This window comes from Oncorhynchus kisutch, linkage group LG22 (genome assembly GCF_002021735.2).
Source record: "Oncorhynchus kisutch isolate 150728-3 linkage group LG22, Okis_V2, whole genome shotgun sequence".
NCBI classification, from domain to species: Eukaryota; Metazoa; Chordata; class Actinopteri; order Salmoniformes; family Salmonidae; genus Oncorhynchus; species Oncorhynchus kisutch.
In genome coordinates, this window is record NC_034195.2 from 52,664,450 (window position 1) to 52,691,570 (window position 27,121).

Consider the following 27,121-nt stretch of genomic DNA (forward strand, 5'->3'; position numbering starts at 1 on the left):
GTCCACTCTGACCCTCTATAAATGACTCCCGTGTCCACTCTGATGCTCTATAAATGACTCCCGTGTCCACTCTGACCCTCTATAAATGACTCCCGTGTCCACTCCGCTCTTCACCTTTTTATTATTTTCCGATTTCCTCATCCCAACCTTCTCCTCCTCCCTCAGCCTCTGAAGGAGGTGGTACCACGCGTAGAGAAGGGCTACAAGATGGACGCCCCGGACGGCTGTCCTGAGGTGGTGTATGAAGTCATGAAGCAGTGCTGGACCCTGGACCCCCTGGTGCGACCCCGCTTCAGAGTCCTCCGGGAGAAACTGCATCATATCCTAGCCAAGGAGCTCTACCTTTGAGAGGATAGGAATAGGAGGAAGGGGAGAGAGGACAAGGGCGGCTCTCCTTTCATTGAGGAAGAGGGGGGAGGTAGAGAAATTATGATGAGAGAGAGGACAGACAAGGATTGCTCTTCTTTTGTGATGGGACCTGCCTTTATCAAGACCTCAGTCAGAGATTTATCGAGACCTCAGTCAGAGATCTTCCTTCCTCCCTTTATTGTTCTCCATAAATGAAAGAATCCCACCCGATTGTGTTAAAAGTTCACTGCTTTTCTGACTTGATGTTTTATAATTTCTCATTCTGTTGAAATGTTTTTGCCACTTGTTGGCACCCCCCCACCCCCCCCCCCACCTCAGGGTTGCCTGTACTACAGTACAGTAGTGGGTGTGTCCGTCTGGCTGACTACAGTGTGTACCCAGTGTCAAACAAACCAATCCTGCCCTGTCGTGAGGTACTATACTCCTTTCACACTCTCGCACCGTGCTGGCTCAAATATGTTATTTTTTTTACATTAGATGTATAACCAGGCCAGTGCAGTAGGTAGAGCTTGGCTCAGTAGTGTGAATTCACCCAGAGCCAGGTATTACTCTTCCCATGTCCCTGCGCTCTACCCATACGGGTTAAGAGGGTATTAATCTGTGCCAAAGTGCCTCCAGAATGAACGCAGGACTATCCCCACAGACACGCTTGCCTTTTTTATTTCTTTCTATTTTTCTATGTTTTATACATGGTCTAATTTTCATTCCACATCCTTCTCTCTTATGGACAAGTGTTCATCTCACATTTACCAAACTGGAAAGCAGGACAAATCCTCCAGGAAAAAAGTATTTGATGACCTGTAACATGACAAAGAGAATGGGTACCAGAGGGAAAATACATTATGGAGAAGAAAAAAAATAATAATTTTGTAACAGATAAATTTAAGGGTCTTGGAATATTCAGAGTAAAATAAATAAAGTTGAGAACTCAAAGGAACTGTGCATGTGAGATGAAAAGCCCTGATTCTAATGTTATTTTTTACTTTGCTGAGATGATTAAATCATTCCACTTAAATGTTTTGAGACTTGTCTTATTTTGTTCTTTGGTGATGTGCGTTTGTGAATATAGTTGTGGAACTATTATTTAGCTTCCGGTGGAATGGGGGACTTGTTTCACGGTTGCAACGTAGTGGTGCAACAGGGAAATGAGCACTGAAAACAAAAAGCAAGCATCTGCGCTGAAAAAGTAATCGCGCAGGTTCAAAGATCCTTGAGTACATTTATTTCCCAGTAAAATGTGCATTGGATGAAGCTGATGTATTCTATTGACAGCTGCCGACAGTGCTAAGTAATCAAGTCTACAATATATCTTGTTTTTGACCTGGCTGAAGACAAAGTTATTTTTGAGAAGTGAAAATAAATAGCCAGCCAGTTCGAGAAGCCGAGACATTTCACTCCCAACAGCTAGCTTGTTATCCTTTATCTACTCCGGAGTTCCCATCTCAATGGCTTCGTCAGCTTCTCAACCTTTGAGAAACGAATATCTATTTAACACAGAATGACTGCGATCCACAGTGGTCCGAAAAGGACACTGGACGAGAACGAAGATTTTACAGATTGTTTCTCTGAGTCCATGATGCATTGATTTGAACATCTATAGTACATGATAATCGGACAGGAAATAATACTGTTCCCCTTACTGTGTATAAAAACACTTTTGTCTGGTCCCCGCAGAGCTTCACAGTCATCCATTATTTAGTAGATACAGAAGAGCGACATTATCATGGTAAAGAAGGAGATATTGGTTGTCTGTCACTGTAACTATCAAACTATTGTGATTTTGAACTCTATCGGGTGTTTATGTCAAACGGTTGTGTTATATTTCAGTCTTCTGTGATGTATATAAAGGTGGTTTTCGTCAATTCAATCTGGAGTGCAGAGTGTACTCAGATAGCACTCTAAATTCAATGTGTGCTCAGATTGTCCATTTGTAAATTCAGAGAGTTTCGCTCTCAGGGCGTTCATAAATTCAGAGCGCACACTGGACGCTTTGACCTCACAACGGCACACAGGACAACTTAACTGGCAAACATTGGCTCGTTTACTAGCTATTTCCAGACACAAATGAGAGAACCTCACTGACCATTTTACTCGCCCTAGCAGAGCTGGTTAAGCTGTTTTCATGTTATCCAGAGCGTTTGTAACTGCTGCTGGCAACAATTTTTAATTACGCTTTTTTTTGCCGACGTTTACTGAAACCGGTCTCATCAGCTATTCTGCGCTCTGGCAGACTAGAGTGCTCTGAAATCCGAGTAGATAGCCAGAGTAAATTTACAAACGCACTCAAAATGTAATTACATTTCAAATCTGACATGATACAGGTGTCTTTTGTAAGCCCATAACCATGTGTGTGGTCTTTGGTTTCTAAGTATATTTATTTATGACTACCAAGAAACACTGTGTGACCCTGATTTAGCCCACTGGACTCAGCGTTGAATACATGGATTTATATTGAATACAAGAATAAACGTTTTGTTTTCGAAATGACAGTTTCCGGATTCGACCATAATAATGACCAAAGGCTCGTATTTCTGTGTGTTATAATTAAGTCTGATTTTATATTTGATAGAGCAGTCTGACTGAGCGATGGTAGGCAGCAGCGTTTTGCCAGCAGCTCTTCGACTTCAAGCCTATCAACTCTTGAGATTAGACTGGTGTAATTTATTTTCCACCATAATTTGCAAATAAATTCATTAAACATCCTACAATGTGATTTTCTGGATTTTTTTTTCTCATTTTGTCTATCATATTTGAAGTGTACCTATGATGAAAATGACAGGCCTCTCTCATCTTTAAGTGGGAGAACTTGCACAATTGGTGGCTGCCCCACTGTATAGATACACTGCTCAAAAAAATAAAGGGAACACTAAAATAACACATCCTAGATCTGAATGAATGAAATATTTGTATTAAATACTTTTTTCTTTACATAGCTGAATGTGCTGACAACAAAATCACACAAAAATTATCAATGGAAATCAAATTTATCAACCCATGGAGGTCTGGATTTGGAGTCACACTCAAAATTAAAATGGAAAACCACACTACAGGCTGATCCAACTTTGATGTAATGTCCTTAAAACAAGTCAAAAGGAGGCTCAGTAGTGTGTGTGGCCTCCACGTGCCTGTATGACCTCCCTACAACGCCTGGGCATCCTGATGGATGAGATGGCGGATGGTCACCTGAGGGATCTCCTCCCAGACCAAAGCATCCGCCAACTCCTGGACAGTCTGTGGTGCAACGTGGCGTTGGTGGATGGAGCGAGACATGTCCCAGATGTGCTCAATTGGATTCAGGTCTGGGGAACGGGCGGGCCAGTCCATAGCATCAATGCCTTCCTCTTGCAGGAACTGCTGACACACTCCAGCCACATGAGGTCTAACATTGTCTTGCATTAGGAGGAACCCAGGGCCAATCGCACCAGCATATGGTCTCACAAGGGGTCTGAGGATCTCATCTCGGTTCCTAATGGCAGTCAGGCTACCTCTGGCGAGCACATAGAGGGATGCAGCCCCCCAAAGAAATGCCACCCCACACCATGACTGACCCATCGCCAAACCGGTCATGCTGGAGGATGTTGCAGGCAGCAGAACGTTCTCCACGGCGTCTCCAGACTATCACATGAAAGCAGGTTCACACTGAGCACATCTGAAATTCACAGGGCACCAGTGGCGAATTTGCCAATCTTGGTGTTCTCTGGCAAATGCCAAACGTCCTGCACGGTGTTGGGCTGTAAGCACAACCCCCACCTGTGCACGTCGGGCCCTCATACCACCCTCATGGAGTCTGTTTCTGACCGTTTGAGCAGACACATGCACATTTGTGGCCTGCTGGAAGTCATTTTGCAGGGCTCATGGAGTGCTCCTCCTGCTCCTCCTTGCACAAAGGCGGAGGTAGCGGTCCTGCTGCTGGGTTGTTACCCTCCTACGGCCTCCTCCACATCTCCTGATGTACTGGCCTGTCTCCTGGTAGCGCCTCCATGCTCTGGACACTACGCTGACAGACACAGCAAACCTTCTAGCCACAGCTAGCATTGATGTGCCATCCTGGATGAGCTGCACTACCTGAGCCACTTGTGTGGGTTGTAGACTCCGTCTCATGCTACCACTAGAGTGAAAGCACCGCCAGCATTCAAAAGTGACCAAAACATCAGCCAGGAAGCATAGAAACTGAGAAGTGGTCTGTGGTCACCACCTGCAGAACCTTTATTGGGGGTGTCTTGCTAATTGCCTATAATTTCAACCTGTTGTCTATTCCATTTGCACAACAGCATGTGACATTTATTGTCAATCAGTGTTGCTTCCTAAGTGGACAGTTTAATTTCACAGAAGTGTGATTGACTTGGAGTTACATTGTGTTGTTTAAGTGTTCCCTTAATTTTTTTGAGCAGTATATATATATATATATATATATATCACACATGTCACCCAACATCAATGTGAAATATACACACACACCAGAATTTGTAATGATCGTCAAATCGGGTGTATTGGAAACATGTTCTAGTAATCCACACTCTCCATAAAGACATCTCCTGTTTTAACTCCATGTCATCCATCTGCTGCAATCACTTTTCTATGGAGAAGACAATTCAACAAGGAAACCATCTTGTTCGATCCTTGCTGCTCCTGAATCACTCAGCAATAGACGACACTGGACGCAACGACCACAAATCAAGGATAATGCAACATCATCTTTATTGAAACCCTTCGATGCAACACCAATTTACAAACTGAGGAATTGAGAGATTCTTTAAAAAACAACAATTAAAAACAATACTTTTTTAGAACCCAAAATCACATTATGGGGCAAGAGAACAGAGAAGTACTCCTGGGGGCTGGGCAAGAGAACAGAGAAGTACTCCTGGGGGCTGGGCAAGAGAACAGAGAAGTACTCCTGGGGGCTGGGCAAGAGAACAGAGAAGTACTCCTGGGGGCTGGGCAAGAGAACAGAGAAGTACTCCTGGGGGCTGGGCAAGAGAACAGAGAAGTACTCCTGGGGGCTGGGCAAGAGAACAGAGAAGTACTCCTGGGGACTGGGCAAGAGAACAGAGAAGTACTCCTGGGGACTGGGCAAGAGAACAGAGAAGTACTCCTGGGGGCTGGGCAAGAGAACAGAGAAGTACTCCTGGGGGCTGGGCAAGAGAACAGAGAAGTACTCCTGGGGGCTGGGCAAGAGAACAGAGAAGTACTCCTGGGGATTGGGCAAGAGAACAGAGAAGTACTCCTGGGGACTGGGCAAGAGAACAGAGAAGTACTCCTGGGGATTGGGCAAGAGAACAGAGAAGTACTCCTGGGGACTGGGCAAGAGAACAGAGAAGTACTCCTGGGGGCTGGGCAAGAGAACAGAGAAGTACTCCTGGGGGCTGGGCAAGAGAACAGAGAAGTACTCCTGGGGGCTGGGCAAGAGAACAGAAGTACTCCTGGGGACTGGGCAAGAGAACAGAGAAGTACTCCTGGGACTGGGCAAGAGAACAGAGAAGTACTCCTGGGGCTGGGCAAGAGAACAGAAGTACTCCTGGGGGCTGGGCAAGAGAACAGAGAAGTACTCCTGGGGGCTGGGCAAGAGAACAGAGAAGTACTCCTGGGGGCTGGGCAAGAGAACAGAGAAGTACTCCTGGGGGCTGGGCAAGAGAACAGAGAAGTACTCCTGGGGGCTGGGCAAGAGAACAGAGAAGTACTCCTGGGGGCTGGGCAAGAGAACAGAGAAGTACTCCTGGGGGCTGGGCAAGAGAACAGAGAAGTACTCCTGGGGGCTGGGCAAGAGAACAGAGAAGTACTCCTGGGGCTGGGCAGGGCAAGAGAACAGAGAAGTACTCCTGGGGGCTGGGCAAGAGAAACAGAGAAGTACTCCTGGGGACTGGGCAAGAGAACAGAGAAGTACTCCTGGGGACTGGGCAAGAGAACAGAGAAGTACTCCTGGGGACTGGGCAAGAGAACAGAGAAGTACTCCTGGGGACTGGGCAAGAGAACAGAGAAGTACTCCTGGGGATGGGCAAGAGAACAGAGAAGTACTCCTGGGGACTGGGCAAGAGAACAGAGAAGTACTCCTGGGGGCTGGGCAAGAGAACAGAGAAGTACTCCTGGGGGCTGGGCAAGAGAACAGAGAAGTACTCCTGGGGCTGGGCAAGAGAACAGAGAAGTACTCCTGGGGGCTGGGCAAGAGAACAGAGAAGTACTCCTGGGGGCTGGGCAAGAGAACAGAGAAGTACTCCTGGGGGCTGGGCAAGAGAACAGAGAAGTACTCCTGGGGGCTGGGCAAGAGAACAGAGAAGTACTCCTGGGGGCTGGGCAAGAGAACAGAGAAGTACTCCTGGGGGCTGGGCAAGAGAACAGAGAAGTACTCCTGGGGCTGGGCAAGAGAACAGAGAAGTACTCCTGGGGGCTGGGCAAGAGAACAGAGAAGTACTCCTGGGGCTGGGCAAGAGAACAGAGAAGTACTCCTGGGGACTGGGCAAGAGAACATAAGTACTCCTGGGGGCTGGGCAAGAGAACAGAGAAGTACTCCTGGGGGCTGGGCAAGAGAACAGAGAAGTACTCCTGGGGGCTGGGCAAGAGAACAGAGAAGTACTCCTGGGGGCTGGGCAAGAGAACAGAAGTACTCCTGGGGACTGGGCAAGAGAACAGAGAAGTACTCCTGGGGGCTGGGCAAGAGAACAGAGAAGTACTCCTGGGGGCTGGGCAAGAGAACAGAGAAGTACTCCTGGGGGCTGGGCAAGAGAACAGAGAAGTACTACTGGGGGCTGGGCAAGAGAACAGAGAAGTACTCCTGGGGGCTGGGCAAGAGAACAGAGAAGTACTCCTGGGGGCTGGGCAAGAGAACAGAGAAGTACTCCTGGGGGCTGGGCAAGAGAACAGAGAAGTACTCCTGGGGGCTGGGCAAGAGAACAGAGAAGTACTCCTGGGGGCTGGGCAAGAGAACAGAGAAGTACTCCTGGGGACTGGGCAAGAGAACAGAGAAGTACTCCTGGGGGACTGGGCAAGAGAACAGAGAAGTACTCCTGGGGACTGGGCAAGAGAACAGAGAAGTACTCCTGGGGGACTGGGCAAGAGAACAGAGAAGTACTCCTGGGGGACTGGGCAAGAGAACAGAGAAGTACTCCTGGGGACTCGGACCAGCAGTGACAGAGTGAGTATGTGTGTTATTTCATAAAAATGAAAACTTTCAAGTTTACAGGTATATTTGTTTCAAAACAGGGAATGCTTAAACCCATTTGTCGGATTTACAGCTTGGCTTGTATATTCAGAGTCATTTTAAAACAAATCTTGTTGTTCTTTTAAATGTCAAAGCAGGCATGACTTTAATCCAAAAGTCAGGATTTTTATTGGTTTTATTTGTTAACAATCTAATGAGGAACACCACATGACAAATAAAAAGTGAGGTATGGCATGTTGTCGCTCTGTCAAAACCTGTCCCAATTCGCTCCTTATACACCCCCCCACCACCTTGGACCCTTACATTTTTTTTTTTTTACAGATCTGTAAGACGCAATATGGTGGAAACTCCACATGCGATTGTTGCATCCTTGTCCCACTCAGGACAACAAAAGAGAGAGACCTAAGTCAGTCTACCACTACACCGGTTTTACGTCTCCAGACGTTTTTAAGGCTCAGACAAACCAGTTTCTAGCTGAGAGTACTTAACACCTCTGTTCAGAGTGCTGACTGCAAACAGATTTTACACGTAGAGTCGCACGAAAATGTCACATGTCCACCAGCGATCAGGTGGTCGCTGAACAAACAGCAGATCAACATTCAGTACGGTGTGTGTGATCCCTTAGGGCCAAGGACAAGGAGTGAGTTGGAACCAGCAGTCGGAGTCAGTCAAACAGGCCCGATCAGGACCTGATGGCCTGGGCATTGCCTCCTCGAGACACACCTCTGGATCCCTGACCCGCACCACGTTTGTAGTTCTGATTCAGCATTTCACGGTCTACCTGATTATAACCGTCCTGAAGCGGCAGAGGAAGAGGGACAAAACATTATTGACAGTTCTTAGAGAGTAGTCCTTTATAGATTCCTAACAAATAGAATGAGACTCTTCAGTAAAATGACAAAGAGAAGGAACACAAAACCAGTCCGCTCTGGGATACCGGCCCACCGCTCGTAACCGCTAGGCAACCTGCCACCCCCTGCTCTAACCACCAGGCTACCCTGCCAACCCTCCACTCTAACCACCAGGCTACCCTGCCAACCCTCCACTCTAACCGCTAGGCAACCTGCCACCCCTCCACTCTAACCGCTAGGCAACCTGCCACCCCTCCACTCTAACCGCTAGGCAACCCTGCCGCCCCTCCACTCTAACCACCAGGCTACCCTGCCAACCCTCCACTCTAACCGCTAGGCAACCTGCCACCCCTCCACTCTAACCGCTAGGCAACCTGCCACCCCCTGCTCTAACCACCAGGCTACCCTGCCAACCCTCCACTCTAACCGCTAGGCAACCTGCCACCCCCTGCTCTAACCACCAGGCTACCCTGCCACCCCTCCACTCTAACCGCTAGGCAACCTGCCACCCCCTGCTCTAACCACCAGGCTACCCTGCCACCCCTCCACTCTAACCGCTAGGCAACCTGCCACCCCTCCACTCTAACCGCTAGGCAACCTGCCACCCCCTGCTCTAACCACCAGGCTACCCTGCCAACCCTCCACTCTAACCGCCAGGCTACCCTGCCGCCCCTCCACTCTAACCGCTAGGCAACCTGCCACCCCTCCACTCTAACCACCAGGCTACCCTGCCAACCCTCCACTCTAACCACCAGGCTACCCTGCCAACCCTCCACTCTAACCGCTAGGCAACCTGCCACCCCTCCACTCTAACCGCTAGGCAACCTGCCACCCCCTGCTCTAACCACCAGGCTACCCTGCCAACCCTCCACTCTAACCGCCAGGCTACCCTGCCGCCCCTCCACTCTAACCGCTAGGCAACCTGCCACCCCTCCACTCTAACCACCAGGCTACCCTGCCAACCCTCCACTCTAACCACCAGGCTACCCTGCCAACCCTCCACTCTAACCACCAGGCTACCCTGCCAACCCTCCACTCTAACCGCTAGGCAACCTGCCACCCCTCCACTCTAACCGCTAGGCAACCCTGCCGCCCCTCCACTCTAACCGCTAGGCAACCCTGCCGCCCCTCCACTCTAACCGCTAGGCAACCCTGCCGCCCCTCCACTCTAACCGCTAGGCAACCTGCCGCCCCTCCACTCTAACCGCTAGGCAACCTGCCACCCCTCCACTCTAACCGCTAGGCAACCTGCCACCCCCTGCTCTTATAGATGCCAAACAGAACATTTGCGACCATCCAAGATCCCTTATGGCAAAGGGAAGGACAACTTTGAGGGCCAACTTCCCAGACACAGATTAAGTCTAGTCTTGAACTACCAAAAAATAAAAAATAACAGCTCCCCCTATTTAAAGTGCTTTTTAGTCCAGAGCTTAATCCGTGTCCGGGAAACTGGTCCTGAGCATGTTAGCTCAACATCCATCCTGTGTGAGTGATAAGGTCAAAAGTTATTTACCCCCCGTTGGTAGTTGCCCCCGTTGGAGTAGTCCCTAGGTGTGTTGAACTGGGCCTGTTGGTATCCAGAGTTAGGAGTGTTGGTGAAGGTAGACCGGTAACTGTCACACCCTGGAATGGAGCGGTACTCAAGTTAGATGCACTGCCATTTTAAAAAGTCTCACTTCTCAAACACAATATCATCAACTCCAAAATCGAACAGAAAGCTGTAGTATATTGAAGATACTGGGCGGCAGGTTGCCTTGTGGTTAGAGTGGAGGGGCGGCAGGTTGCCTTGTGGTTAGAGTGGAGGGTTGGCAGGGTAGCCTAGTGGTTAGAGTGGAGGGTTGGCAGGGTAGCCTGGTGGTTAGAGTGGAGGGTTGGCAGGGTAGCCTGGTGGTTAGAGTGGAGGGTTGGCAGGGTAGCCTGGTGGTTAGAGTGGAGGGTTGGCAGGGTAGCCTGGTGGTTAGAGTGGAGGGTTGGCAGGGTAGCCTGGTGGTTAGAGTGGAGGGTTGGCAGGGTAGCCTGGTGGTTAGAGTGGAGGGTTGGCAGGGTAGCCTGGTGGTTAGAGTGGAGGGTTGGCAGGGTAGCCTGGTGGTTAGAGTGGAGGGGCGGCAGGGTAGCCTAGTGGTTAGAGTGGAGGGGCGGCAGGTAGCCTGGTGGTTAGAGTGGAGGGTTGGCAGGGTAGCCTAGTGGTTAGAGTGGAGGGTTGGCAGGGTAGCCTAGTGGTTAGAGTGGAGGGTTGGCAGGGTAGCCTTGTGGTTAGAGTGAAGGGTTGGCAGGGTAGCCTGGTGGTTAGAGTGGAGGGTTGGCAGGGTAGCCTGGTGGTTAGAGTGGAGGGTTGGCAGGTAGACTAGTGGTTAGAGTGGAGGGTTGGCAGGTAGACTAGTGGTTAGAGTGGAGGGTTGGCAGGGTAGCCTAGTGGTTAGAGTGGAGGGTTGGCAGGGTAGCCTGGTGGTTAGAGTGGAGGGTTGGCAGGGTAGCCTGGTGGTTAGAGTGGAGGGTTGGCAGGGTAGCCTAGTGGTTCGAGTGGAGGGGCGGCAGGGTAGCCTAGTGGTTAGAGTGGAGGGGCGGCAGGTAGCCTGGTGGTTAGAGTGGAGGGGCGGCAGGGTAGCCTAGTGGTTAGAGTGGAGGGGCGGCAGGGTAGCCTGGTGGTTAGAGTGGAGGGTTGGCAGGGTAGCCTGGTGGTTAGAGTGGAGGGGCGGCAGGTAGCCTGGTGGTTAGAGTGGAGGGTTGGCAGGGTAGCCTAGTGGTTAGAGTGGAGGGTTGGCAGGGTAGCCTAGTGGTTAGAGTGGAGGGGCGGCAGGTAGCCTGGTGGTTAGAGTGGAGGGGCGGCAGGGTAGCCTAGTGGTTCGAGTGGAGGGGCGGCAGGGTAGCCTAGTGGTTAGAGTGGAGGGGCGGCAGGTAGCCTGGTGGTTAGAGTGGAGGGGCGGCAGGGTAGCCTAGTGGTTAGAGTGGAGGGGCGGCAGGTAGCCTGGTGGTTAGAGTGGAGGGTTGGCAGGGTAGCCTGGTGGTTAGAGTGGAGGGGCGGCAGGTAGCCTGGTGGTTAGAGTGGAGGGTTGGCAGGGTAGCCTGGTGGTTAGAGTGGAGGGTTGGCAGGGTAGCCTAGTGGTTAGAGTGGAGGGGCGGCAGGTAGCCTGGTGGTTAGAGTGGAGGGTTGGCAGGGTAGCCTAGTGGTTAGAGTGGAGGGGCGGCAGGTAGCCTGGTGGTTAGAGTGGAGGGTTGGCAGGGTAGCCTGGTGGTTAGATTGGAGGGTAGGCAGGGTAGCCTGGTGGTTAGAGTGAAGGGTTGGCAGGGTAGCCTGGTGGTTAGAGTGGAGGGTTGGCAGGGTAGCCTAGTGGTTAGAGTGGAGGGGCGGCAGGTAGCCTGGTGGTTAGAGTGGAGGGTTGGCAGGGTAGCCTGGTGGTTAGAGTGGAGGGTTGGCAGGGTAGCCTTGTGGTTAGAGTGAAGGGTTGGCAGGGTAGCCTGGTGGTTAGAGTGGAGGGTTGGCAGGGTAGCCTGGTGGTTAGAGTGGAGGGTTGGCAGGGTAGCCTGGTGGTTAGAGTGGAGGGGTGGCAGGTAGACTAGTGGTTAGAGTGGAGGGTTGGCAGGGTAGCCTTGTGGTTAGAGTGAAGGGTTGGCAGGGTAGCCTGGTGGTTAGAGTGGAGGGTTGGCAGGGTAGCCTGGTGGTTAGAGTGGAGGGTTGGCAGGTAGACTAGTGGTTAGAGTGGAGGGTTGGCAGGTAGACTAGTGGTTAGAGTGGAGGGTTGGCAGGGTAGCCTAGTGGTTAGAGTGGAGGGTTGGCAGGGTAGCCTGGTGGTTAGAGTGGAGGGTTGGCAGGGTAGCCTGGTGGTTAGAGTGGAGGGTTGGCAGGGTAGCCTGGTGGTTAGAGTGGAGGGTTGGCAGGGTAGCCTGGTGGTTAGAGTGGAGGGTTGGCAGGTAGCCTAGTGGTTAGAGTGGAGGGTTGGCAGGGTAGCCTGGTGGTTAGAGTGGAGGGTTGGCAGGTAGCCTAGTGGTTAGAGTGGAGGGTTGGCAGGGTAGCCTGGTGGTTAGAGTGGAGGGTTGGCAGGGTAGCCTAGTGGTTAGAGTGGAGGGGTGGCAGGGTAGCCTAGTGGTTAGAGCGTTGGACTAGTAACCGGAAGGTTGCAAGTTCAAATCCCTGAGCTGACAAGGTACATATCTGTCGTTCTGCTCCTGAACAGGCAGTTAACCCACTGTTCCTAGACCAGTTAACCCACTGTTCCTAGACCAGTTAACCCACTGTTCCTAGACCAGTTAACCCACTGTTCCTAGACCAGTTAACCCACTGTTCCTAGACCAGTTAACCCACTGTTCCTAGACCAGTTAACCCACTGTTCCTAGACCAGTTAACCCACTGTTCCTAGACCAGTTAACCCACTGTTCCTAGGCCAGTTAACCCACTGTTCCTAGACCAGTTAACCCACTGTTCCTAGACCAGTTAACCCACTGTTCCTAGGCCAGTTAACCCACTGTTCCTAGACCAGTTAACCCACTGTTCCTAGACCAGTTAACCCACTGTTCCTAGACCAGTTAACCCACTGTTCCTAGACCAGTTAACCCACTGTTCCTAGACCAGTTAACCCACTGTTCCTAGACCAGTTAACCCACTGTTCCTAGACCAGTTAACCCACTGTTCCTAGACCAGTTAACCCACTGTTCCTAGACCAGTTAACCCACTGTTCCTAGACCAGTTAACCCACTGTTCCTAGACCAGTTAACCCACTGTTCCTAGACCAGTTAACCCACTGTTCCTAGACCAGTTAACCCACTGTTCCTAGACCAGTTAACCCACTGTTCCTAGACCAGTTAACCCACTGTTCCTAGACCAGTTAACCCACTGTTCCTAGACCAGTTAACCCACTGTTCCTAGACCAGTTAACCCACTGTTCCTAGACCAGTTAACCCACTGTTCCTAGACCAGTTAACCCACTGTTCCTAGACCAGTTAACCCACTGTTCCTAGACCAGTTAACCCACTGTTCCTAGACCAGTTAACCCACTGTTCCTAGACCAGTTAACCCACTGTTCCTAGACCAGTTAACCCACTGTTCCTAGACCAGTTAACCCACTGTTCCTAGACCAGTTAACCCACTGTTCCTAGACCAGTTAACCCACTGTTCCTAGACCAGTTAACCCACTGTTCCTAGACCAGTTAACCCACTGTTCCTAGACCAGTTAACCCACTGTTCCTAGACCAGTTAACCCACTGTTCCTAGACCAGTTAACCCACTGTTCCTAGACCAGTTAACCCACTGTTCCTAGACCAGTTAACCCACTGTTCCTAGACCAGTTAACCCACTGTTCCTAGACCAGTTAACCCACTGTTCCTAGACCAGTTAACCCACTGTTCCTAGACCAGTTAACCCACTGTTCCTAGGCCAGTTAACCCACTGTTCCTAGACCAGTTAACCCACTGTTCCTAGACCAGTTAACCCACTGTTCCTAGGCCGTCATTGAAAATAAGAATTTGTGCTTAACTGACTTGCCTAGTTAAATAAAAAGGTCAAATATAAAAATGCAGTAGTTAACAGTGACTGTAGAGGACCGATACTGGACCTCTGTAGCCGTTGGCATTACGTGGCCCTCCGCGGGTCATGCCTCTGCTGTTGTAGAAGGACTGGGCCTGGTGACTGGCCCCAGGGCCAAACCCTGTACCCTGCTGGCTGAGCTGCTGCCCGTGGGACAAGTCCTGGCTGGGCAGGGATAGGTCCTGGGAGTGGAAGGCACTAACCACTACAGGAAAAAAAAAAATATATATATATATTTATGTAAAATGGCAATTTTAAGACCAGTCATGAAATATCGTTGTTCAACGTGTTCACATTGTACTTCCAGGATGGTTACAGTAGCACAATGGTGTATGGTTTTGCTCGGAAGTGGGAAAAGAGCCAAAAACTGCTCTAACCCTGCTAGCTCACCAGACTGCAGCTGTTCTGTCTGCATCTCCGTCTGCTGTGATTGGCTGCTGAAGCCCTGTTGGCTGTAACTGTTCTGGTATTGGCTGGCCTGGGTCAAGGCTTCCGTCTCATTGGCTGGTGGGACAGGGGCGTTGAGGTTGAATACCTGAGGGGAATAAGGCAGCCTGGTGAGTACTGTGGTTCAACCATGAACAATAGGTACTTCCTGAAAAGATTGAGAAAAGGTCAGGGTTAGTCACAATCTGGGACTTGTGTTTCAGGCCAATCCCTGCCACAAACTAAGGAACGTAATCTGTTGCTACTCAACCTTGTCCAAGTGTAGCTCGTCAAATCAAACTTTGTCACATGCGCCGAATACAAGTACGCCGTGAAACCCTTAACTCTTCTTGAACTGCGCTGTTGGTTAAGAAAATCTTTACCAAATAAACTAAAAGTTAAAAAAATAAAAACAGAATAACAATAACGAGGCTATATACAGGGGGCCGGTACCTAGTCAGTGTGCGGGGGTACAGGTTAGTTGAAGTCATTTGTACATGTAGGTAGGGGTGAACTGACATTTGCATAGGTAATAAACAGCGAGTAGCAAGCAGTGTACAAAATAAAGAGGGAGGGAGGGAGGGAGGGGGGTCAATGCTTATTTTAAATTTAATTTTACCTTTATTTAACCAGTTAAGCTAGTTGAGAACAAGTTCTCATTTGCAACTGCGACCTGGCCAAGATAAAGCAAATTGTAAATTGTCCGGGTGGCCATTTGATGAATTGTTCAGCAGTCTTATGGTTTGTGGGGTGAAGCTGTTTAAAAGGAGCCTTTTGGTCCTCGACTTGGAGCTCCGGAACCGCTTGCCGGTTCAGTCTATGACTAGCAGTCTATGACTTGGGAGACTTGAGTCTCTGACATATTTATGGGCTTTCCTCGGACATTATATACAGTTAATGTCTGAAGTTTACATACACCTTAGCCAAATACATTTGAACTCAGTTTCACAATTCCTGACATTTAATCCTAGTAAAAAAAATCCCTGTCCTAGGTCAGTTAGGATCACCACTTTATTTTAAGGTGAAAATGTCAGAATAATAGTAGAGAGATTTATTTAAGCTTTTATTTCTTTCATCACATTCCCAGTGGGTCAGAAGTTTAGATACTAATTGAGTGTATTTGGTAGCATTGCCTTTAAATTGCTTAACTTGGGTCAAATGTTTCGGGTAGCCTTCCACAAGCTTCCCACAATAAGTTGAGGAATGGGCCAAAATTCACCCATGACAGATGGTGTAACTGAGTCAGGTTTGTAGGCCTCCTTGCTTGCATAAGCTTTTTCAGTTCTGCCCACACATTTTCTATAGGATTGAGGCCAGGGCTTTGTGATGGCCACTCCAATACCTTGACTTTGTTGTCCTTAAACTATTTTGCCACAACTTTGGAAGTAGGTCATTGTCCATTTGGAAGACCCATTTGCAACCAAGCTTTAACTTCCTGACTGTTGCTTCAATATATCCACATACATTTCCTTTCTCATGACGCCATCTATTTTGTGAAGTGCACCGGTCCCTCCTGCAGCAAAGCACCCCCCACAACATGATGCTGCCACCCCCACAACATGATGCTGCCACCCCCGTGCTCCCCGATTTCTTCACGGTTGGGATGGTGTTCTTCGGCTTGCAAGCCTCCCCCTTTTCCCTCCAAACATAACGATGGTCATTATGGCCAAACAGTTCTATTTTTGTTTCATCAGACCAGAGGACAATTCTCCAAAAAGTATGATCTTTGTCCCCATGTGCAGTTGCAAACCGTAGTCTGCCTTTTTTTAATGGCGGTTTTGGAGCAGTGGCTTCTTCCTTGCTGATCGGTCTTTCAGGTTATATCAATATAGTACCTGTTTCCTCCAGCATCTTCACAAGGTCCTTTGCGGTTGTTCTGGCATTGATTCGCACATTTCGCACCAAAGTACGTTCATCTCTAGGAGACAGAACACGTCTCCTTCCTGAGCGGTATGACGGCTGCGTGGTCTCATGGTGTTTATACTTGCATACTATTGTTTGTACAGATGAACGTGGTACCTTCAGGCATTTGGAAATTGCTCCCAAGGATGAACCAGACTTGTGGAGGTCCACAAATTTTTTTCTGAGGTCTTGGCTGATTTCTTTTGATTTTCCCATGACGTCAAAGCAGAGGCACTGAGCTTGAAGGTAGGCCTGGAAATACATCCACAGGTACACCTCCAATTGACTCAAATGATCTCAATGAACCTATCAGAAGCGTCTAAAGCCATGACATTTTCTGGAATTTTCCAAGCTGTTTAAAGGCACAGTCAAATTAGTGTATGTAAAATTCTGACCCAGTGGAAATGTGATACAGTGAATTATAAGTGAAATAATCTGTCTGTAAACAATTGTTGGAAAAATGACTTGTGTCATGCACAAAGTAGATATCCTAACCGACTTGCCAAAACTATAGTTTAACAATAAATTTGTGGAGGGGTTGAAAAACGAGTTTTAATGACTCCAACCTAAGTGTATGTGAACTTCCGACTTCAACTGTAGGTCCTGGATGGCAGGAAGCTTAGCCTCAGTGGTATGCGTATGCATGGCTCAAATCAAACCAATGCTCTTCTTAGTTCAGTAATGTTAACATAGGGTGTCAGACCTAGCTTCTTTTCCTAATATCACAGAATGGTTTTGCGTGTAAAATCCCCCCCCCCCAAAGAAAATAGTAATAAATAAAAGTAGAGTCCTGGTCTCAGGAAAGATAACATGTGAGCCATTGTGTGTGTGTGTGTGCGTCTCCAAGTATCCAAAAGTGTGTGACCTTACTGTTTGCATGGACTGGAATGGTGCTGCGTTGACATTGATGCCGGAGCTGTGTGGGGGTTTGGGGCCGTTGACAGACTGGAAGACCTCCTGGGTCTGAGAGGAGGAGGCAGGGGGCTGCTCTGACGACAGGGAAACCTGGATGGGAAGGAATAATGGCTTTAACATGTATTTCACCAGGGAGAGATGGTGGTTGTCCCCACCTAGCTACACTACGTGACCAACTGTATGTGGACACCTGCTTGTCGAACATGTCACTCCAAAATCATGGGCGTTAATATGGAGTTGGTACCCCGCCTTTACTGCCACAACAGCCTCCGCTCGGCTGGGAAGGCTTTCCACTAGATGTTGGAACATTGCTGCTATAACAGCCTCAACTCTTCTGGGAAGGCTTTCCACTAGATGTTGGAACATTGCTGCTATAACAGCCTCCGCTCTTCTGGGAAGGCTTTCCACTAGATGTTGGAATATTGCTGCTATAACAGCCTCCACTCTTCTGGGAAGGCTTTCCACTAGATGTAGGAACATTGCTGCTATAACAGCCTCCACTCTTCTGGGAAGGCTTTCCACTAGATGTTGGAATATTGCTGCTATAACAGCCTCCACTCTTCTGGGAAGGCTTTCCACTAGATGTAGGAACATTGCTGCTATAACAGCCTCCACTCTTCTGGGAAGGCTTTCCACTAGATGTTGGAACATTGCTGCTATAACAGCCTCCACTCGGCTGGGAAGGCTTTCCACTAGATGTTGGAACATTGCTGCTATAACAGCCTCCGCTCTTCTGGGAAGGCTTTCCACTAGATGTTGGAACATTGCTGCTATAACAGCCTCCGCTCTTCTGGGAAGGCTTTCCACTAGATGTTGGAACATTGCTGCTATAACAGCCTCCGCTCGGCTGGGAAGGCTTTCCACTAGATGTTGGAACATTGCTGCTATAACAGCCTCCGCTCGGCTGGGAAGGCTTTCCACTAGATGTTGGAACATTGCTGCGGGGACTTGCTTCAATTCAGCCAGTAGAGCATTAGTGTGGTTGGGCACTGATGTTGGGCGATTAGGCCTGGCTCGCCGAATGGCTTATTTTAGAACTCAGTAAAAATCGTGTCCTCGGTTCCAACACTCACAACCAAGTTCCAAACTGCCTCTGAAAGCAACGTCAGCACAAGAACTGTTCGTCTGGAGCTTCATGAAACAGGTTTCAGGAAAACAGGAATCCCATATGTGGAAGAACTTGACTGGCCTGCACAGAGCCCTGACCTCAACCCCATCGAACACCTTTGGGAATAAATTGGAACGCCGACAGAGCCAGGCCTAATCGTTCAACATCGGTGCCCGACCTCACTAATGCTCGTGGCTGAACGGAAGCAAGTGTGTCAGTGTACATGGGTCAACTCCGTCTGTGTAGCCAGGTTGTTATCTATTTAGCAACGTTTTGACAATAGAAGCTGTTCTATCGCCACTAATTATGTGGCTCCGATAGAGTGATGAGATTCTGGTAGTCTGGAGGGGCACAGAGGACAACTTGAGTAGATGTGTTGTACCAACTCCACTAAACTCCATTTATTATTTACAGAAGAGCATTACACTTCCTCTGTCAATTCCCTAGACCTCACCAATGTTTGTGTAACGTATATATATATATATATATATTTTGTTTTAAAGGTACGGTGATACGCTTGAAACGACTATTTCTCACTAACTTCTCTGTCGGAACACGCTCCTATGATAGTAAACATCCTAAACCTCTAAAAATGCAATATCCCTACTGGTCAATTCCTTAGACCAGTGGTCACCAACGGGTTGATTGCAATAAGACTAGTCGATCTTCAAGGCTTTCCTAGCAGATCACCAAGTGTTTCTGTAGAAAAGCCAACGAAAGGCTTTCGCTACTATTTTGGGTTTTTTATTAGTCTCACGCTGTTGGAAGTGGGTGCACTTGATTCAGAAGCCCTGTCGGCGAGAGGCGGGTGCACTTGATTCAGAAGCCCTGTCGGCAAGAGGTGGGTGCGCACTTGATTCAGAAGCCCTGTCGGCGAGAGGTGGGTGCACTTGATTCAGAAGCCCTGTCGGCGAGAGGTGGGTGCACTTGATTCAGAAGCCCCGTTGGCGAGAGGTGGGTGCACTTGATTCACAAGCCCTGTCGGCGAGAGGTGGGTGCACTTGATTCAGAAGCCCTGTCGGCAAGAGGTGGGTGCGCACTTGATTCAGCAGCCCTGTCGGTCGAGAGGTGGGTGCACTTGATTCAGAAGGCCTGTCGGTCGAGAGATGGGTGCACTTGATTCAGAAGCCCTGTCGGCAAGAGGTGGGTGCACTCGATTCAGAAGCCCTGTCGGCGAGAGGTGGGTGCACTTGATTCAGAAGCCCTGTCGGCGAGAGGTGGGTGCACTTGATTCAGAAGCCCTGTGCGTCAGGTAGCCAAAGTGTTCCCATTTTGAACCATTTAAATGTCTCTTAAAGAGACCAACTCTGCCTACCCAGCTGACCAGGATAGCTTTATTCAGCACTGTCAACAGTGCTTCTCCCTACTTCCACAGCTGCAATGAATGAGTAGCCAAGTGTATCGATAGGCCTGCGTTATTGTTAGCATCTCGTATTGTCTATTTCCTCAGGTCATAGGAATAATGCAATGCGCCTGGAGTGTCGCCATCAGTTGGAAGACTGTCCCCCCTCTCTGGTCAGAGGTGTGTTCATTCCACCGATTCTGGTGCAAAAGGTTTCTTAAATGGAAGCTAAATGGAATGAAAAGGAGAGGGACCTACCCGAACTTGTCCAATAGAAACGCTTGTTTTAGTTGCAGTCTCACCAGAGGAAAGAGGACCGTGAGAGGCCCTCTGCTGCGGTCTTCTGCCAACGTGACTGAACATCAGGTACAAGTCCAGTAAAAAATGTTAAAAAGCTAATTATTTCAATTTATGCTCAGCTATGACTCGCAAGTGATACAACTGAGCTATTTTGTTATCAAAGCTCTAGTTTTGAAATATAGTCTGGTCCGAGAACAACATTGGCAGTCCAGGCATATAGCCAATGTGCTGTGATCATTTTTTTAAAGGAGGTTCCTGGAACACGGCTACAGTCATGGCTCATCATGGCTCACTAGCGAGAATGAGAGTCAAGCCCTAAAAGACAAAATGTGAGAAATCTGCTAGGGTTTGTTTTTCCACACTGGTTGTCACGCCCTGGTTTAAGTATTTTGTGTTTATCTTCATTTATTTGGTCAGGCCAGGGTGTGGCATGGGTTTTTGTATGTGGTGTGTATGTATTGGGATTGTAGCTTAGTGGGGTGTTCTAGTTAAGTATATGGCTGTCTGAAGTGGTTCTCAATCAGAGGCAGGTGTTTATCGTTGTCTCTGATTGGGAACCAGATTTAGGCAGCCATATTCTTTGAGTGTTTGGTGGGTGATTGTCCTTAGTGTCCTTGTTCCTGTCTCTGTGTTAGTTTACACTAGTTTAGGCTGTTTCGGTTTTCGTTACGTTCTTTGTTTTGTAGTGTTTATATTTGATTAGTGTTTTACGTTTGTTTATTAAACATGGATCGCAATCTACACGCTGCATTTTGGTCCGACTCTCCTTCACCACAAGAGAACCGTTACACTGGTATTATAATATTGTGTGGAAATTGTGACAGAGGGGCACTGTGGATCGACTGCTTAGATCGTGTCGAGACTAAGGCTCTAAATGAACAGCGGTCTCTCATATGTTTTGTCTCTTGTTATTCAGGTGGAGTGTGTGTGTGTGTGTGTGTGTGTAGGAATCTTCAAATGATGATTATACTCATTAGGACAAGCCCATCTAGTTGCTACTCTATTGACCTGATGAGCGGGACACCCCTCTGTGAGGGTATGTAGGTGCCACCCACCTTCTTCCTACTCAAGGCTCTGATGAAGGCGATTCATGCGGAAACCTTTTGTTTGTTTTCAATCAATCAGATTTACTCAAACAGAATGCGACTGTTTTTGTTATTCTCCTGGAAAGTCACCAGTTGAATTCTCCTGGGGGTAAGGAATGACAGTCACCAGTTGAATTCTCCTGGGGTTAAGGAATGACAGTCACCGGTTGAATTCTCCTGGGGGTAAGGAATGACAGTCACCAGTTGAATTCTCCTGGGGGTAAGGAATGACAGTCACCAGTTGAATTCTCCTGGGGTTAAGGAATGACAGTCACCAGTTGAATTCTCCTGGGGTTAAGGAATGACAGTCACCAGTTGAATTCTCCTGGGGGTAAGGAATGACAGTCACCAGTTGAATTCTCCTGGGGGTAAGGAATGACAGTCACCAGTTGAATTCTCCTGGGGTTAAGGAATGACAGTCACCAGTTGAATTCTCCTGGGGTTAAGGAATGACAGTCACCGGTTGAATTCTCCTGGGGGTAAGGAATGACAGTCACCAGTTGAATTCTCCTGGGGTTAAGGAATGACAGTCACCGGTTGAATTCTCCTGGGGGTAAGGAATGACAGTCACCAGTTGAATTCTCCTGGGGTTAAGGAATGACAGTCACCGGTTGAATTCTCCTGGGGGTAAGGAATGACAGACACCAGTTGAATTCTCCTGGGGTTAAGGAATGACAGTCACCGGTTGAATTCTCCTGGGGGTAAGGAATGACAGTCACCAGTTGAATTCTCCCGGGGTTAAGGAATGACAGTCACCGGTTGAATTCTCCTGGGGGTAAGGAATGACAGTCACCAGTTGAATTCTCCTGGGGGTAAGGGATCACAGTCACCGGTTGAATTCTCCTGGGGGTAAGGAATGATTTTGTGATTTTCAAGTCCCTCAGTCGAGCACCCGATTCCCCTTTTTCTTGTTTAAGCTGGGCTGAAGCGTGTTTTTCCACTGTTCAGGAGCCTGTTGGTGCGAGACTCGATGCACCGGTACCACTTGCCGTGCAGAAGCAAAGAGAACAGCCTATGGCTTTTGGGTGGCTGCAGTCTAACAATATTCCAGGACTTCCTTTATTTACCTGGATGGTGTCGATGGAGTCGGTCTGCGGTCGGGATTCTGCTGTGTGTGACGAGTGGAACATGGGAGGCGGCGTGGAGTAGACCTCGGGCGTGGGGGACACCATGGGGACCTAGGGAGAACAGAGGACTGAGACATCACACTTCTACCACACCTCAGACAGTAGTACTTTCCAACAATCCCTAAAAGGGAAAACGGATTAATCGCCACAAGCACGTGGTCGACAATAGAGTTACAGACAGAGATATCAAGTAATAAACAAGGTCGCAGTAGGAGAAACAGAGGATCGTATATGGCCAGGTGGGATGATGATGTTATGGTGCTTTTGGAAAGGACAACCTGCTGTCATGCTGTGGTAAAACCCCTCTGTAAACTCACTTGTGTGGGCTCAGGCTGTACAGAAACAGTGTGTGGTGAGAGGCAGGATTCTGGGTGGGCTGGGGGACAGCCCATCTGAGGCAGGTCTATGTTCTGTGTTGGAGGCTTCATGGGCTGGGCCGATACGATGGCCGGGTCGATGGGCTGGGCCGATACGATGGCCGGGTCGATGGGCTGGGCCGATACGATGGCTGGGTTGATGAGCTGGGCCGATACGATGGCTGGGTTGATGAGCTGGGCCGATACGATGGCTGGGTCGATGGGCTGGGCCGATACGATGGCCGGGTCGATGAGCTGGGCCGATACGATGGCTGGGTCGATGGGCTGGGCCGATACGATGGCCAGGTCGATGAGCTGGGCCGATACGATGGCTGGGTCGATGGGCTGGGCCGATACGATGGCTGGGTTGATGAGCTGGGCCGATACGATGGCTGGGTCGATGGGCTGGGCCGATACGATGGCTGGGTCGATGGGCTGGGCCGATACGATGGCTGGGTCGATGGGCTGGGCCGATACGATGGCTGGGTCGATGGGCTGGGCCGATACGATGGCCGGGTCGATGAGCTGCCCATCAAACTCCAGCATTGAGTCCTGAGGCAGGAAGCATAAAACATGAATATCAAAAATGCTTCATTGATCATCATGTCCAAGGTCCAAATAGAGAAACCACAGTCAACCAGCTAGGAGCCCAACACTCTATGTGTCCCACAGTCAACCAGTTAGCAGCCCAACACTCTATATGTGTCCCACAGTCAACCAGCTAGGAGCCCAACACTCTATATCTGTCCCACAGTCAACCAGCTAGGAGCCCAATGTTCTATATCTGTCCCACAGTCAACCAGCTAGGAGCCCAATGTTCTATATCTGTCCCACAGTCAACCAGCTAGGAGCCCAATGTTCTATATCTGTCCCACAGTCAACCAGTTAGGAGCCAAACGCTCTCTGTCCCAGAGTCAACCAGCTAGCAGCCCAACACTCTATATCTGAACCAGTCAACCAGCTAGGAGCCCAACACTCTATATCTGAACCAGTCAACCAGCTAGGAGCCCAACACTCTATATCTGAACCAGTCAACCAGCTAGCAGCCCAACACTCTATATCTGAACCAGTCACCCAGCTAGCAGCCCAACACTCTATATCTGAACCAGTCACCCAGCTAGCAGCCCAACACTCTATATCTGAACCAGTCACCCAGCTAGCAGCCCAACACTCTATATCTGAACCAGTCACCCAGCTAGCAGCCCAACACTCTATATCTGAACCAGTCAACCAGATAGCAGCACAATGCTTCTTATGTGTACTAGGGACGGGCACGATTAAATCGAATATCTGGACATTTGTATTGATTTGAGCCATTTTTCCCCCCTTTGTAAAAAAGGCAGTTTAGGTCTAAATTATCCTTGGTGACATTTTTACCTACAAGGATATACCATGACATTTTTACCTACAAGGATATACCATGACATTTTTACCTACAAGGATATACCATGACATTTTTACCTACAAGGATATACCATGACATCAAATTAAATAAAACAAAAACCTTTGAATGTAGTTTTTCATAACTGCGTTGAGCTGCAGGACATTTAGCCCACCAGAATGCCCTGAAGTCGGGGTGTTATTTCCATCACTACAAATATATATATATATTTTTTTTACCTTTATTTAACCAGGTAGGCTAGTTGAGAACACCTTTATTTAACCAGGTAGGCTAGTTGAGAACACCTTTATTTAACCAGGTAGGCTAGTTGAGAACACCTTTATTTAACCAGGTAGGCTAGTTGAGAACACCTTTATTTAACCAGGTAGGCTAGTTGAGAACACCTTTATTTAACCAGGTAGGCTAGTTGAGAACACCTTTATTTAACCAGGTAGGCCAGTTGAGAACACCTTTATTTAACCAGGTAGGCTGGTTGAGAACACCTTTATTTAACCAGGTAGGCTAGTTGAGAACAAGTTCTCATTTGCAACTGCGACCTGGCCAAGATGAAGCATAGCAGTGTGAACAGACAGGAACACAGAGTTACACATGGAGTAAACCATTAACAAGTCAATAACACAGTAGAAACAAAAGAGAGTCTATATACATTGTGTGCAAAAGGCATGAGGAGGTAGGCGAATAATTACAATATTGCAGATTAACAATTTTGCAGAGTGATAAATGATCAGATGGTCATGTACAGGTAGAGATACTGGTGTGCAAAAGAGCAGACAAGTAAATAAATAAAACAGTATGGGGATGAGGTAGGTAAAATTGGATGGGCTATTTACCGATAGACTATGTACAGCTGCAGCGATCGGTTAGCTGCTCGGTTAGCTGCCCAGTGAACTGAGATAAGGCGGAGCTTTACCTAGCATATGGACTTGTAGATGACCTGGAGCCAGTGGGTCTGGCGACGAATATGTAGCGAGGGCCAGCTGACTAGAGCATACAGGTCGCAGTGGTGGGTGGTATAAGGTGCTTTAGTAACAAAACGGATGGCACTGTGATAAACTGCATCCAGTTTGCTGAGTAGAGCGTTGGAAGCTATTTTGTAGATGACATCGCCGATGTCGAGGATCGGTAGGTGTTGGGGAATAATCAGAATTAGTTTGTAACATAGGTAAGATGTTTTATATTCATCATATGTTTATAAGTTACTTCTCATCAGAATGTTTATACTGTGGCGGGGTTGCAGTTATCTGTTCTATGTCAAGACTAAGTTATTTGGGCCGGTGAGAGGGGAGAGGTCAAGCGTGTATCTCTTGGCTCCACAATGTCTGTGTGCCAGTCAATGTGTCTGTGATCTTGTCAAGATAGGATGGATTTGATATATGCCTGTTGATATGGAGGATTTGTTTTGGTTCTGAGTTTGAGAAAAGAACATAGTTTAGGAGACAAAGCTGAACGATCAATTATGCCAATGCTGTCTGGCTATGTGTGTCTTTGCTATAAAGGATCTCAGTTGCAATGTGTGTAAGGGACCCTCAGAGAATTCATTGATAGACACTGAATTGATCTGAGAGTCACAGGTTTGTGATGGAGCTCATATATTTAAAGATGGACTTTGTGATAACTAACACTGACTTGTGTGTGGTTTGCTCTCATGATTTGGTAAATACAGGAATTTTCCACGACATAGGATAGTCACTAGGGTAAGTTTGGCGGCGTGAGTGAAGGAGGCTTTGTTGCGGAATAGAAAGCCGACTGTAGATTTGATTTTAGATTGGAGATGTTTGATATGAGTCTGGAAGGAGAGTTTACAGTCTAGCCAGACACCTAGGTACTTATAGATGTCCACATATTCTAGGTCGGTGATGCTAGTCGGGCGTAGGCAGCGAGCGGTTGAAAAGCATGCATTTGGTTTTACTAGCGTTGAAGAGCAGTTGGAGGCCACGGAAGGAGTGTTGTATGGCTTTGAAGCTCGTTTGGAGGTTAGATAGCACAGTGTCCAAGGACGGGCCGGAAGTATACAGAATGGTGTTGTCTGCGTAGAGGTGGATCAGGGAATCGCCCGCAGCAAGAGCAACATCATTGATATATACAGAGAAAAGAGTCGGCCCGAGAATTGAACCCTGTGGCACCCCCTTAGAGACTGCCAGAGGACCGGACAGCATGCCCTCCGATTTGACACACTGAACTCTGTCTGCAAAGTAGTTGGTGAACCAGGCAAGGCAGTCATCAGAAAAACCGAGGCTACTGAGTCTGCCGATAAGAATATGGTGATTGACAGAGTCGAAAGCCTTGGCAGGGTCGATGAATTACAGGCGTTCACTTAACAGAATTGCCACAATAACCGACACAGTTCAATGCAAAACAGAATCAGTTCTACCATGGCGAAAACCACATCTTTTGCTGGTGTGGTTAGCCAAACCGATGTCTACATCTGCCACGTGCATTTGAGTCATTCTAAATTAGTTAAGAGTCAATAGAAAAATGTTGACTATTCAGATATCTGAAAAGAAGTGCCCGTCCCTAATCTATACCACAGTTGACCTGCTAGAGAGCAGCTGAGCACTTAACGGCCTTAGCCTAGAGTTTAGCTCAGCAGGCTAACATTGACCCATCTAACGTATCAACAACAAAAAAATTAGACGGTGATCGACTTGACGCAACTCTACCATACAAAACATCAATGCTGAAAACGAGTTTTAATGACTCCAACCTAAGGTGTATGTAAACTTCCGACTTCAATTGCAGATATGCACGTCATCTACCTACGCTATATACAGTTGAAGTCGGAAGTTTACATACACCTTAGGTTGGAGTCATTAAAACTCGTTTTTCAACCACTCCACAAATTTCTTGTTAACTATAGTTTTGGCAAGTTGGTTAGTACATCTACTTTATGCATGACACAAGTATTTTTTTCAACAATTGTTTACAGAGATTATTTAATTTATAAATCACTGTATCACAATTCCAGTGGGTCAGAAGTTTACATACACTAAGTTGACAGCCTTTAAACAGCTTTGAAAATTCCAGAAAATGATGTCATGGCTTTAGAAGCTTCTGATTGACATAATTTGAGTCAATTGGAGGTGTACCTGTGGATGTATTTCAAGGCCTACCTTCAAACTCGGAGCCTCTTTACTTGACATCATGGGAATATCAACAGAAATCAGTCAAGACCTCAGAAAAAAAATTGTAGACCTCCATAAGTCTGGTTCATCCTTGGGAGCAATTTCCAAACGCCTGAAGGTACCACGTTCATCTGTACAAACA

General features: G+C 48.2%; 3 protein-coding genes across 5 annotated transcripts in view; 1 reads left to right on the plus strand and 2 right to left on the minus strand.

Annotated features, from left to right (window-relative positions):
- Positions 1-1,389, plus strand: part of LOC109880940 (tyrosine-protein kinase CSK) — a 37,971-nt gene extending 36,582 nt beyond the window's left edge. Inside the window, exon 12 of the mRNA XM_031801581.1 lies at positions 166-1,389. Coding sequence (XP_031657441.1) covers positions 166-348 — 183 coding nt within the window. The 3' untranslated portion in view covers positions 349-1,389. The remainder of the gene's footprint in view (positions 1-165) is intronic.
- Positions 1,390-5,043: 3,654 nt separating this feature from the next.
- LOC116356309 (putative protein FAM47C) lies at positions 5,044-8,124 on the minus strand. Its single transcript, XM_031801459.1, has 4 exons — positions 8,085-8,124; positions 7,335-7,411; positions 6,086-6,354; positions 5,044-5,825 (listed from the first exon to the last, which is right to left on the minus strand). The coding sequence occupies exons 1-4, from the start codon at positions 8,122-8,124 to the stop codon at positions 5,123-5,125; spliced, it is 1,089 nt and encodes a 362-aa protein (XP_031657319.1). The 3' UTR covers positions 5,044-5,122.
- LOC109880936 (caprin-1) overlaps positions 7,666-27,121 on the minus strand; it is a 43,509-nt gene continuing 24,053 nt past the window's right edge. For all 3 annotated transcript variants that reach the window (XM_031801555.1, XM_031801553.1, XM_031801554.1), the window contains 7 exons: positions 22,417-23,007; positions 22,040-22,150; positions 17,093-17,227; positions 14,285-14,429; positions 13,923-14,099; positions 9,890-9,999; positions 7,666-8,321 (listed from right to left, as the gene is read on the minus strand). In XM_031801555.1, coding sequence (XP_031657415.1) covers positions 8,208-8,321; positions 9,890-9,999; positions 13,923-14,099; positions 14,285-14,429; positions 17,093-17,227; positions 22,040-22,150; positions 22,417-23,007 — 1,383 coding nt within the window. In that variant the 3' untranslated portion in view covers positions 7,666-8,207. The remainder of the gene's footprint in view (positions 8,322-9,889; positions 10,000-13,922; positions 14,100-14,284; positions 14,430-17,092; positions 17,228-22,039; positions 22,151-22,416; positions 23,008-27,121) is intronic.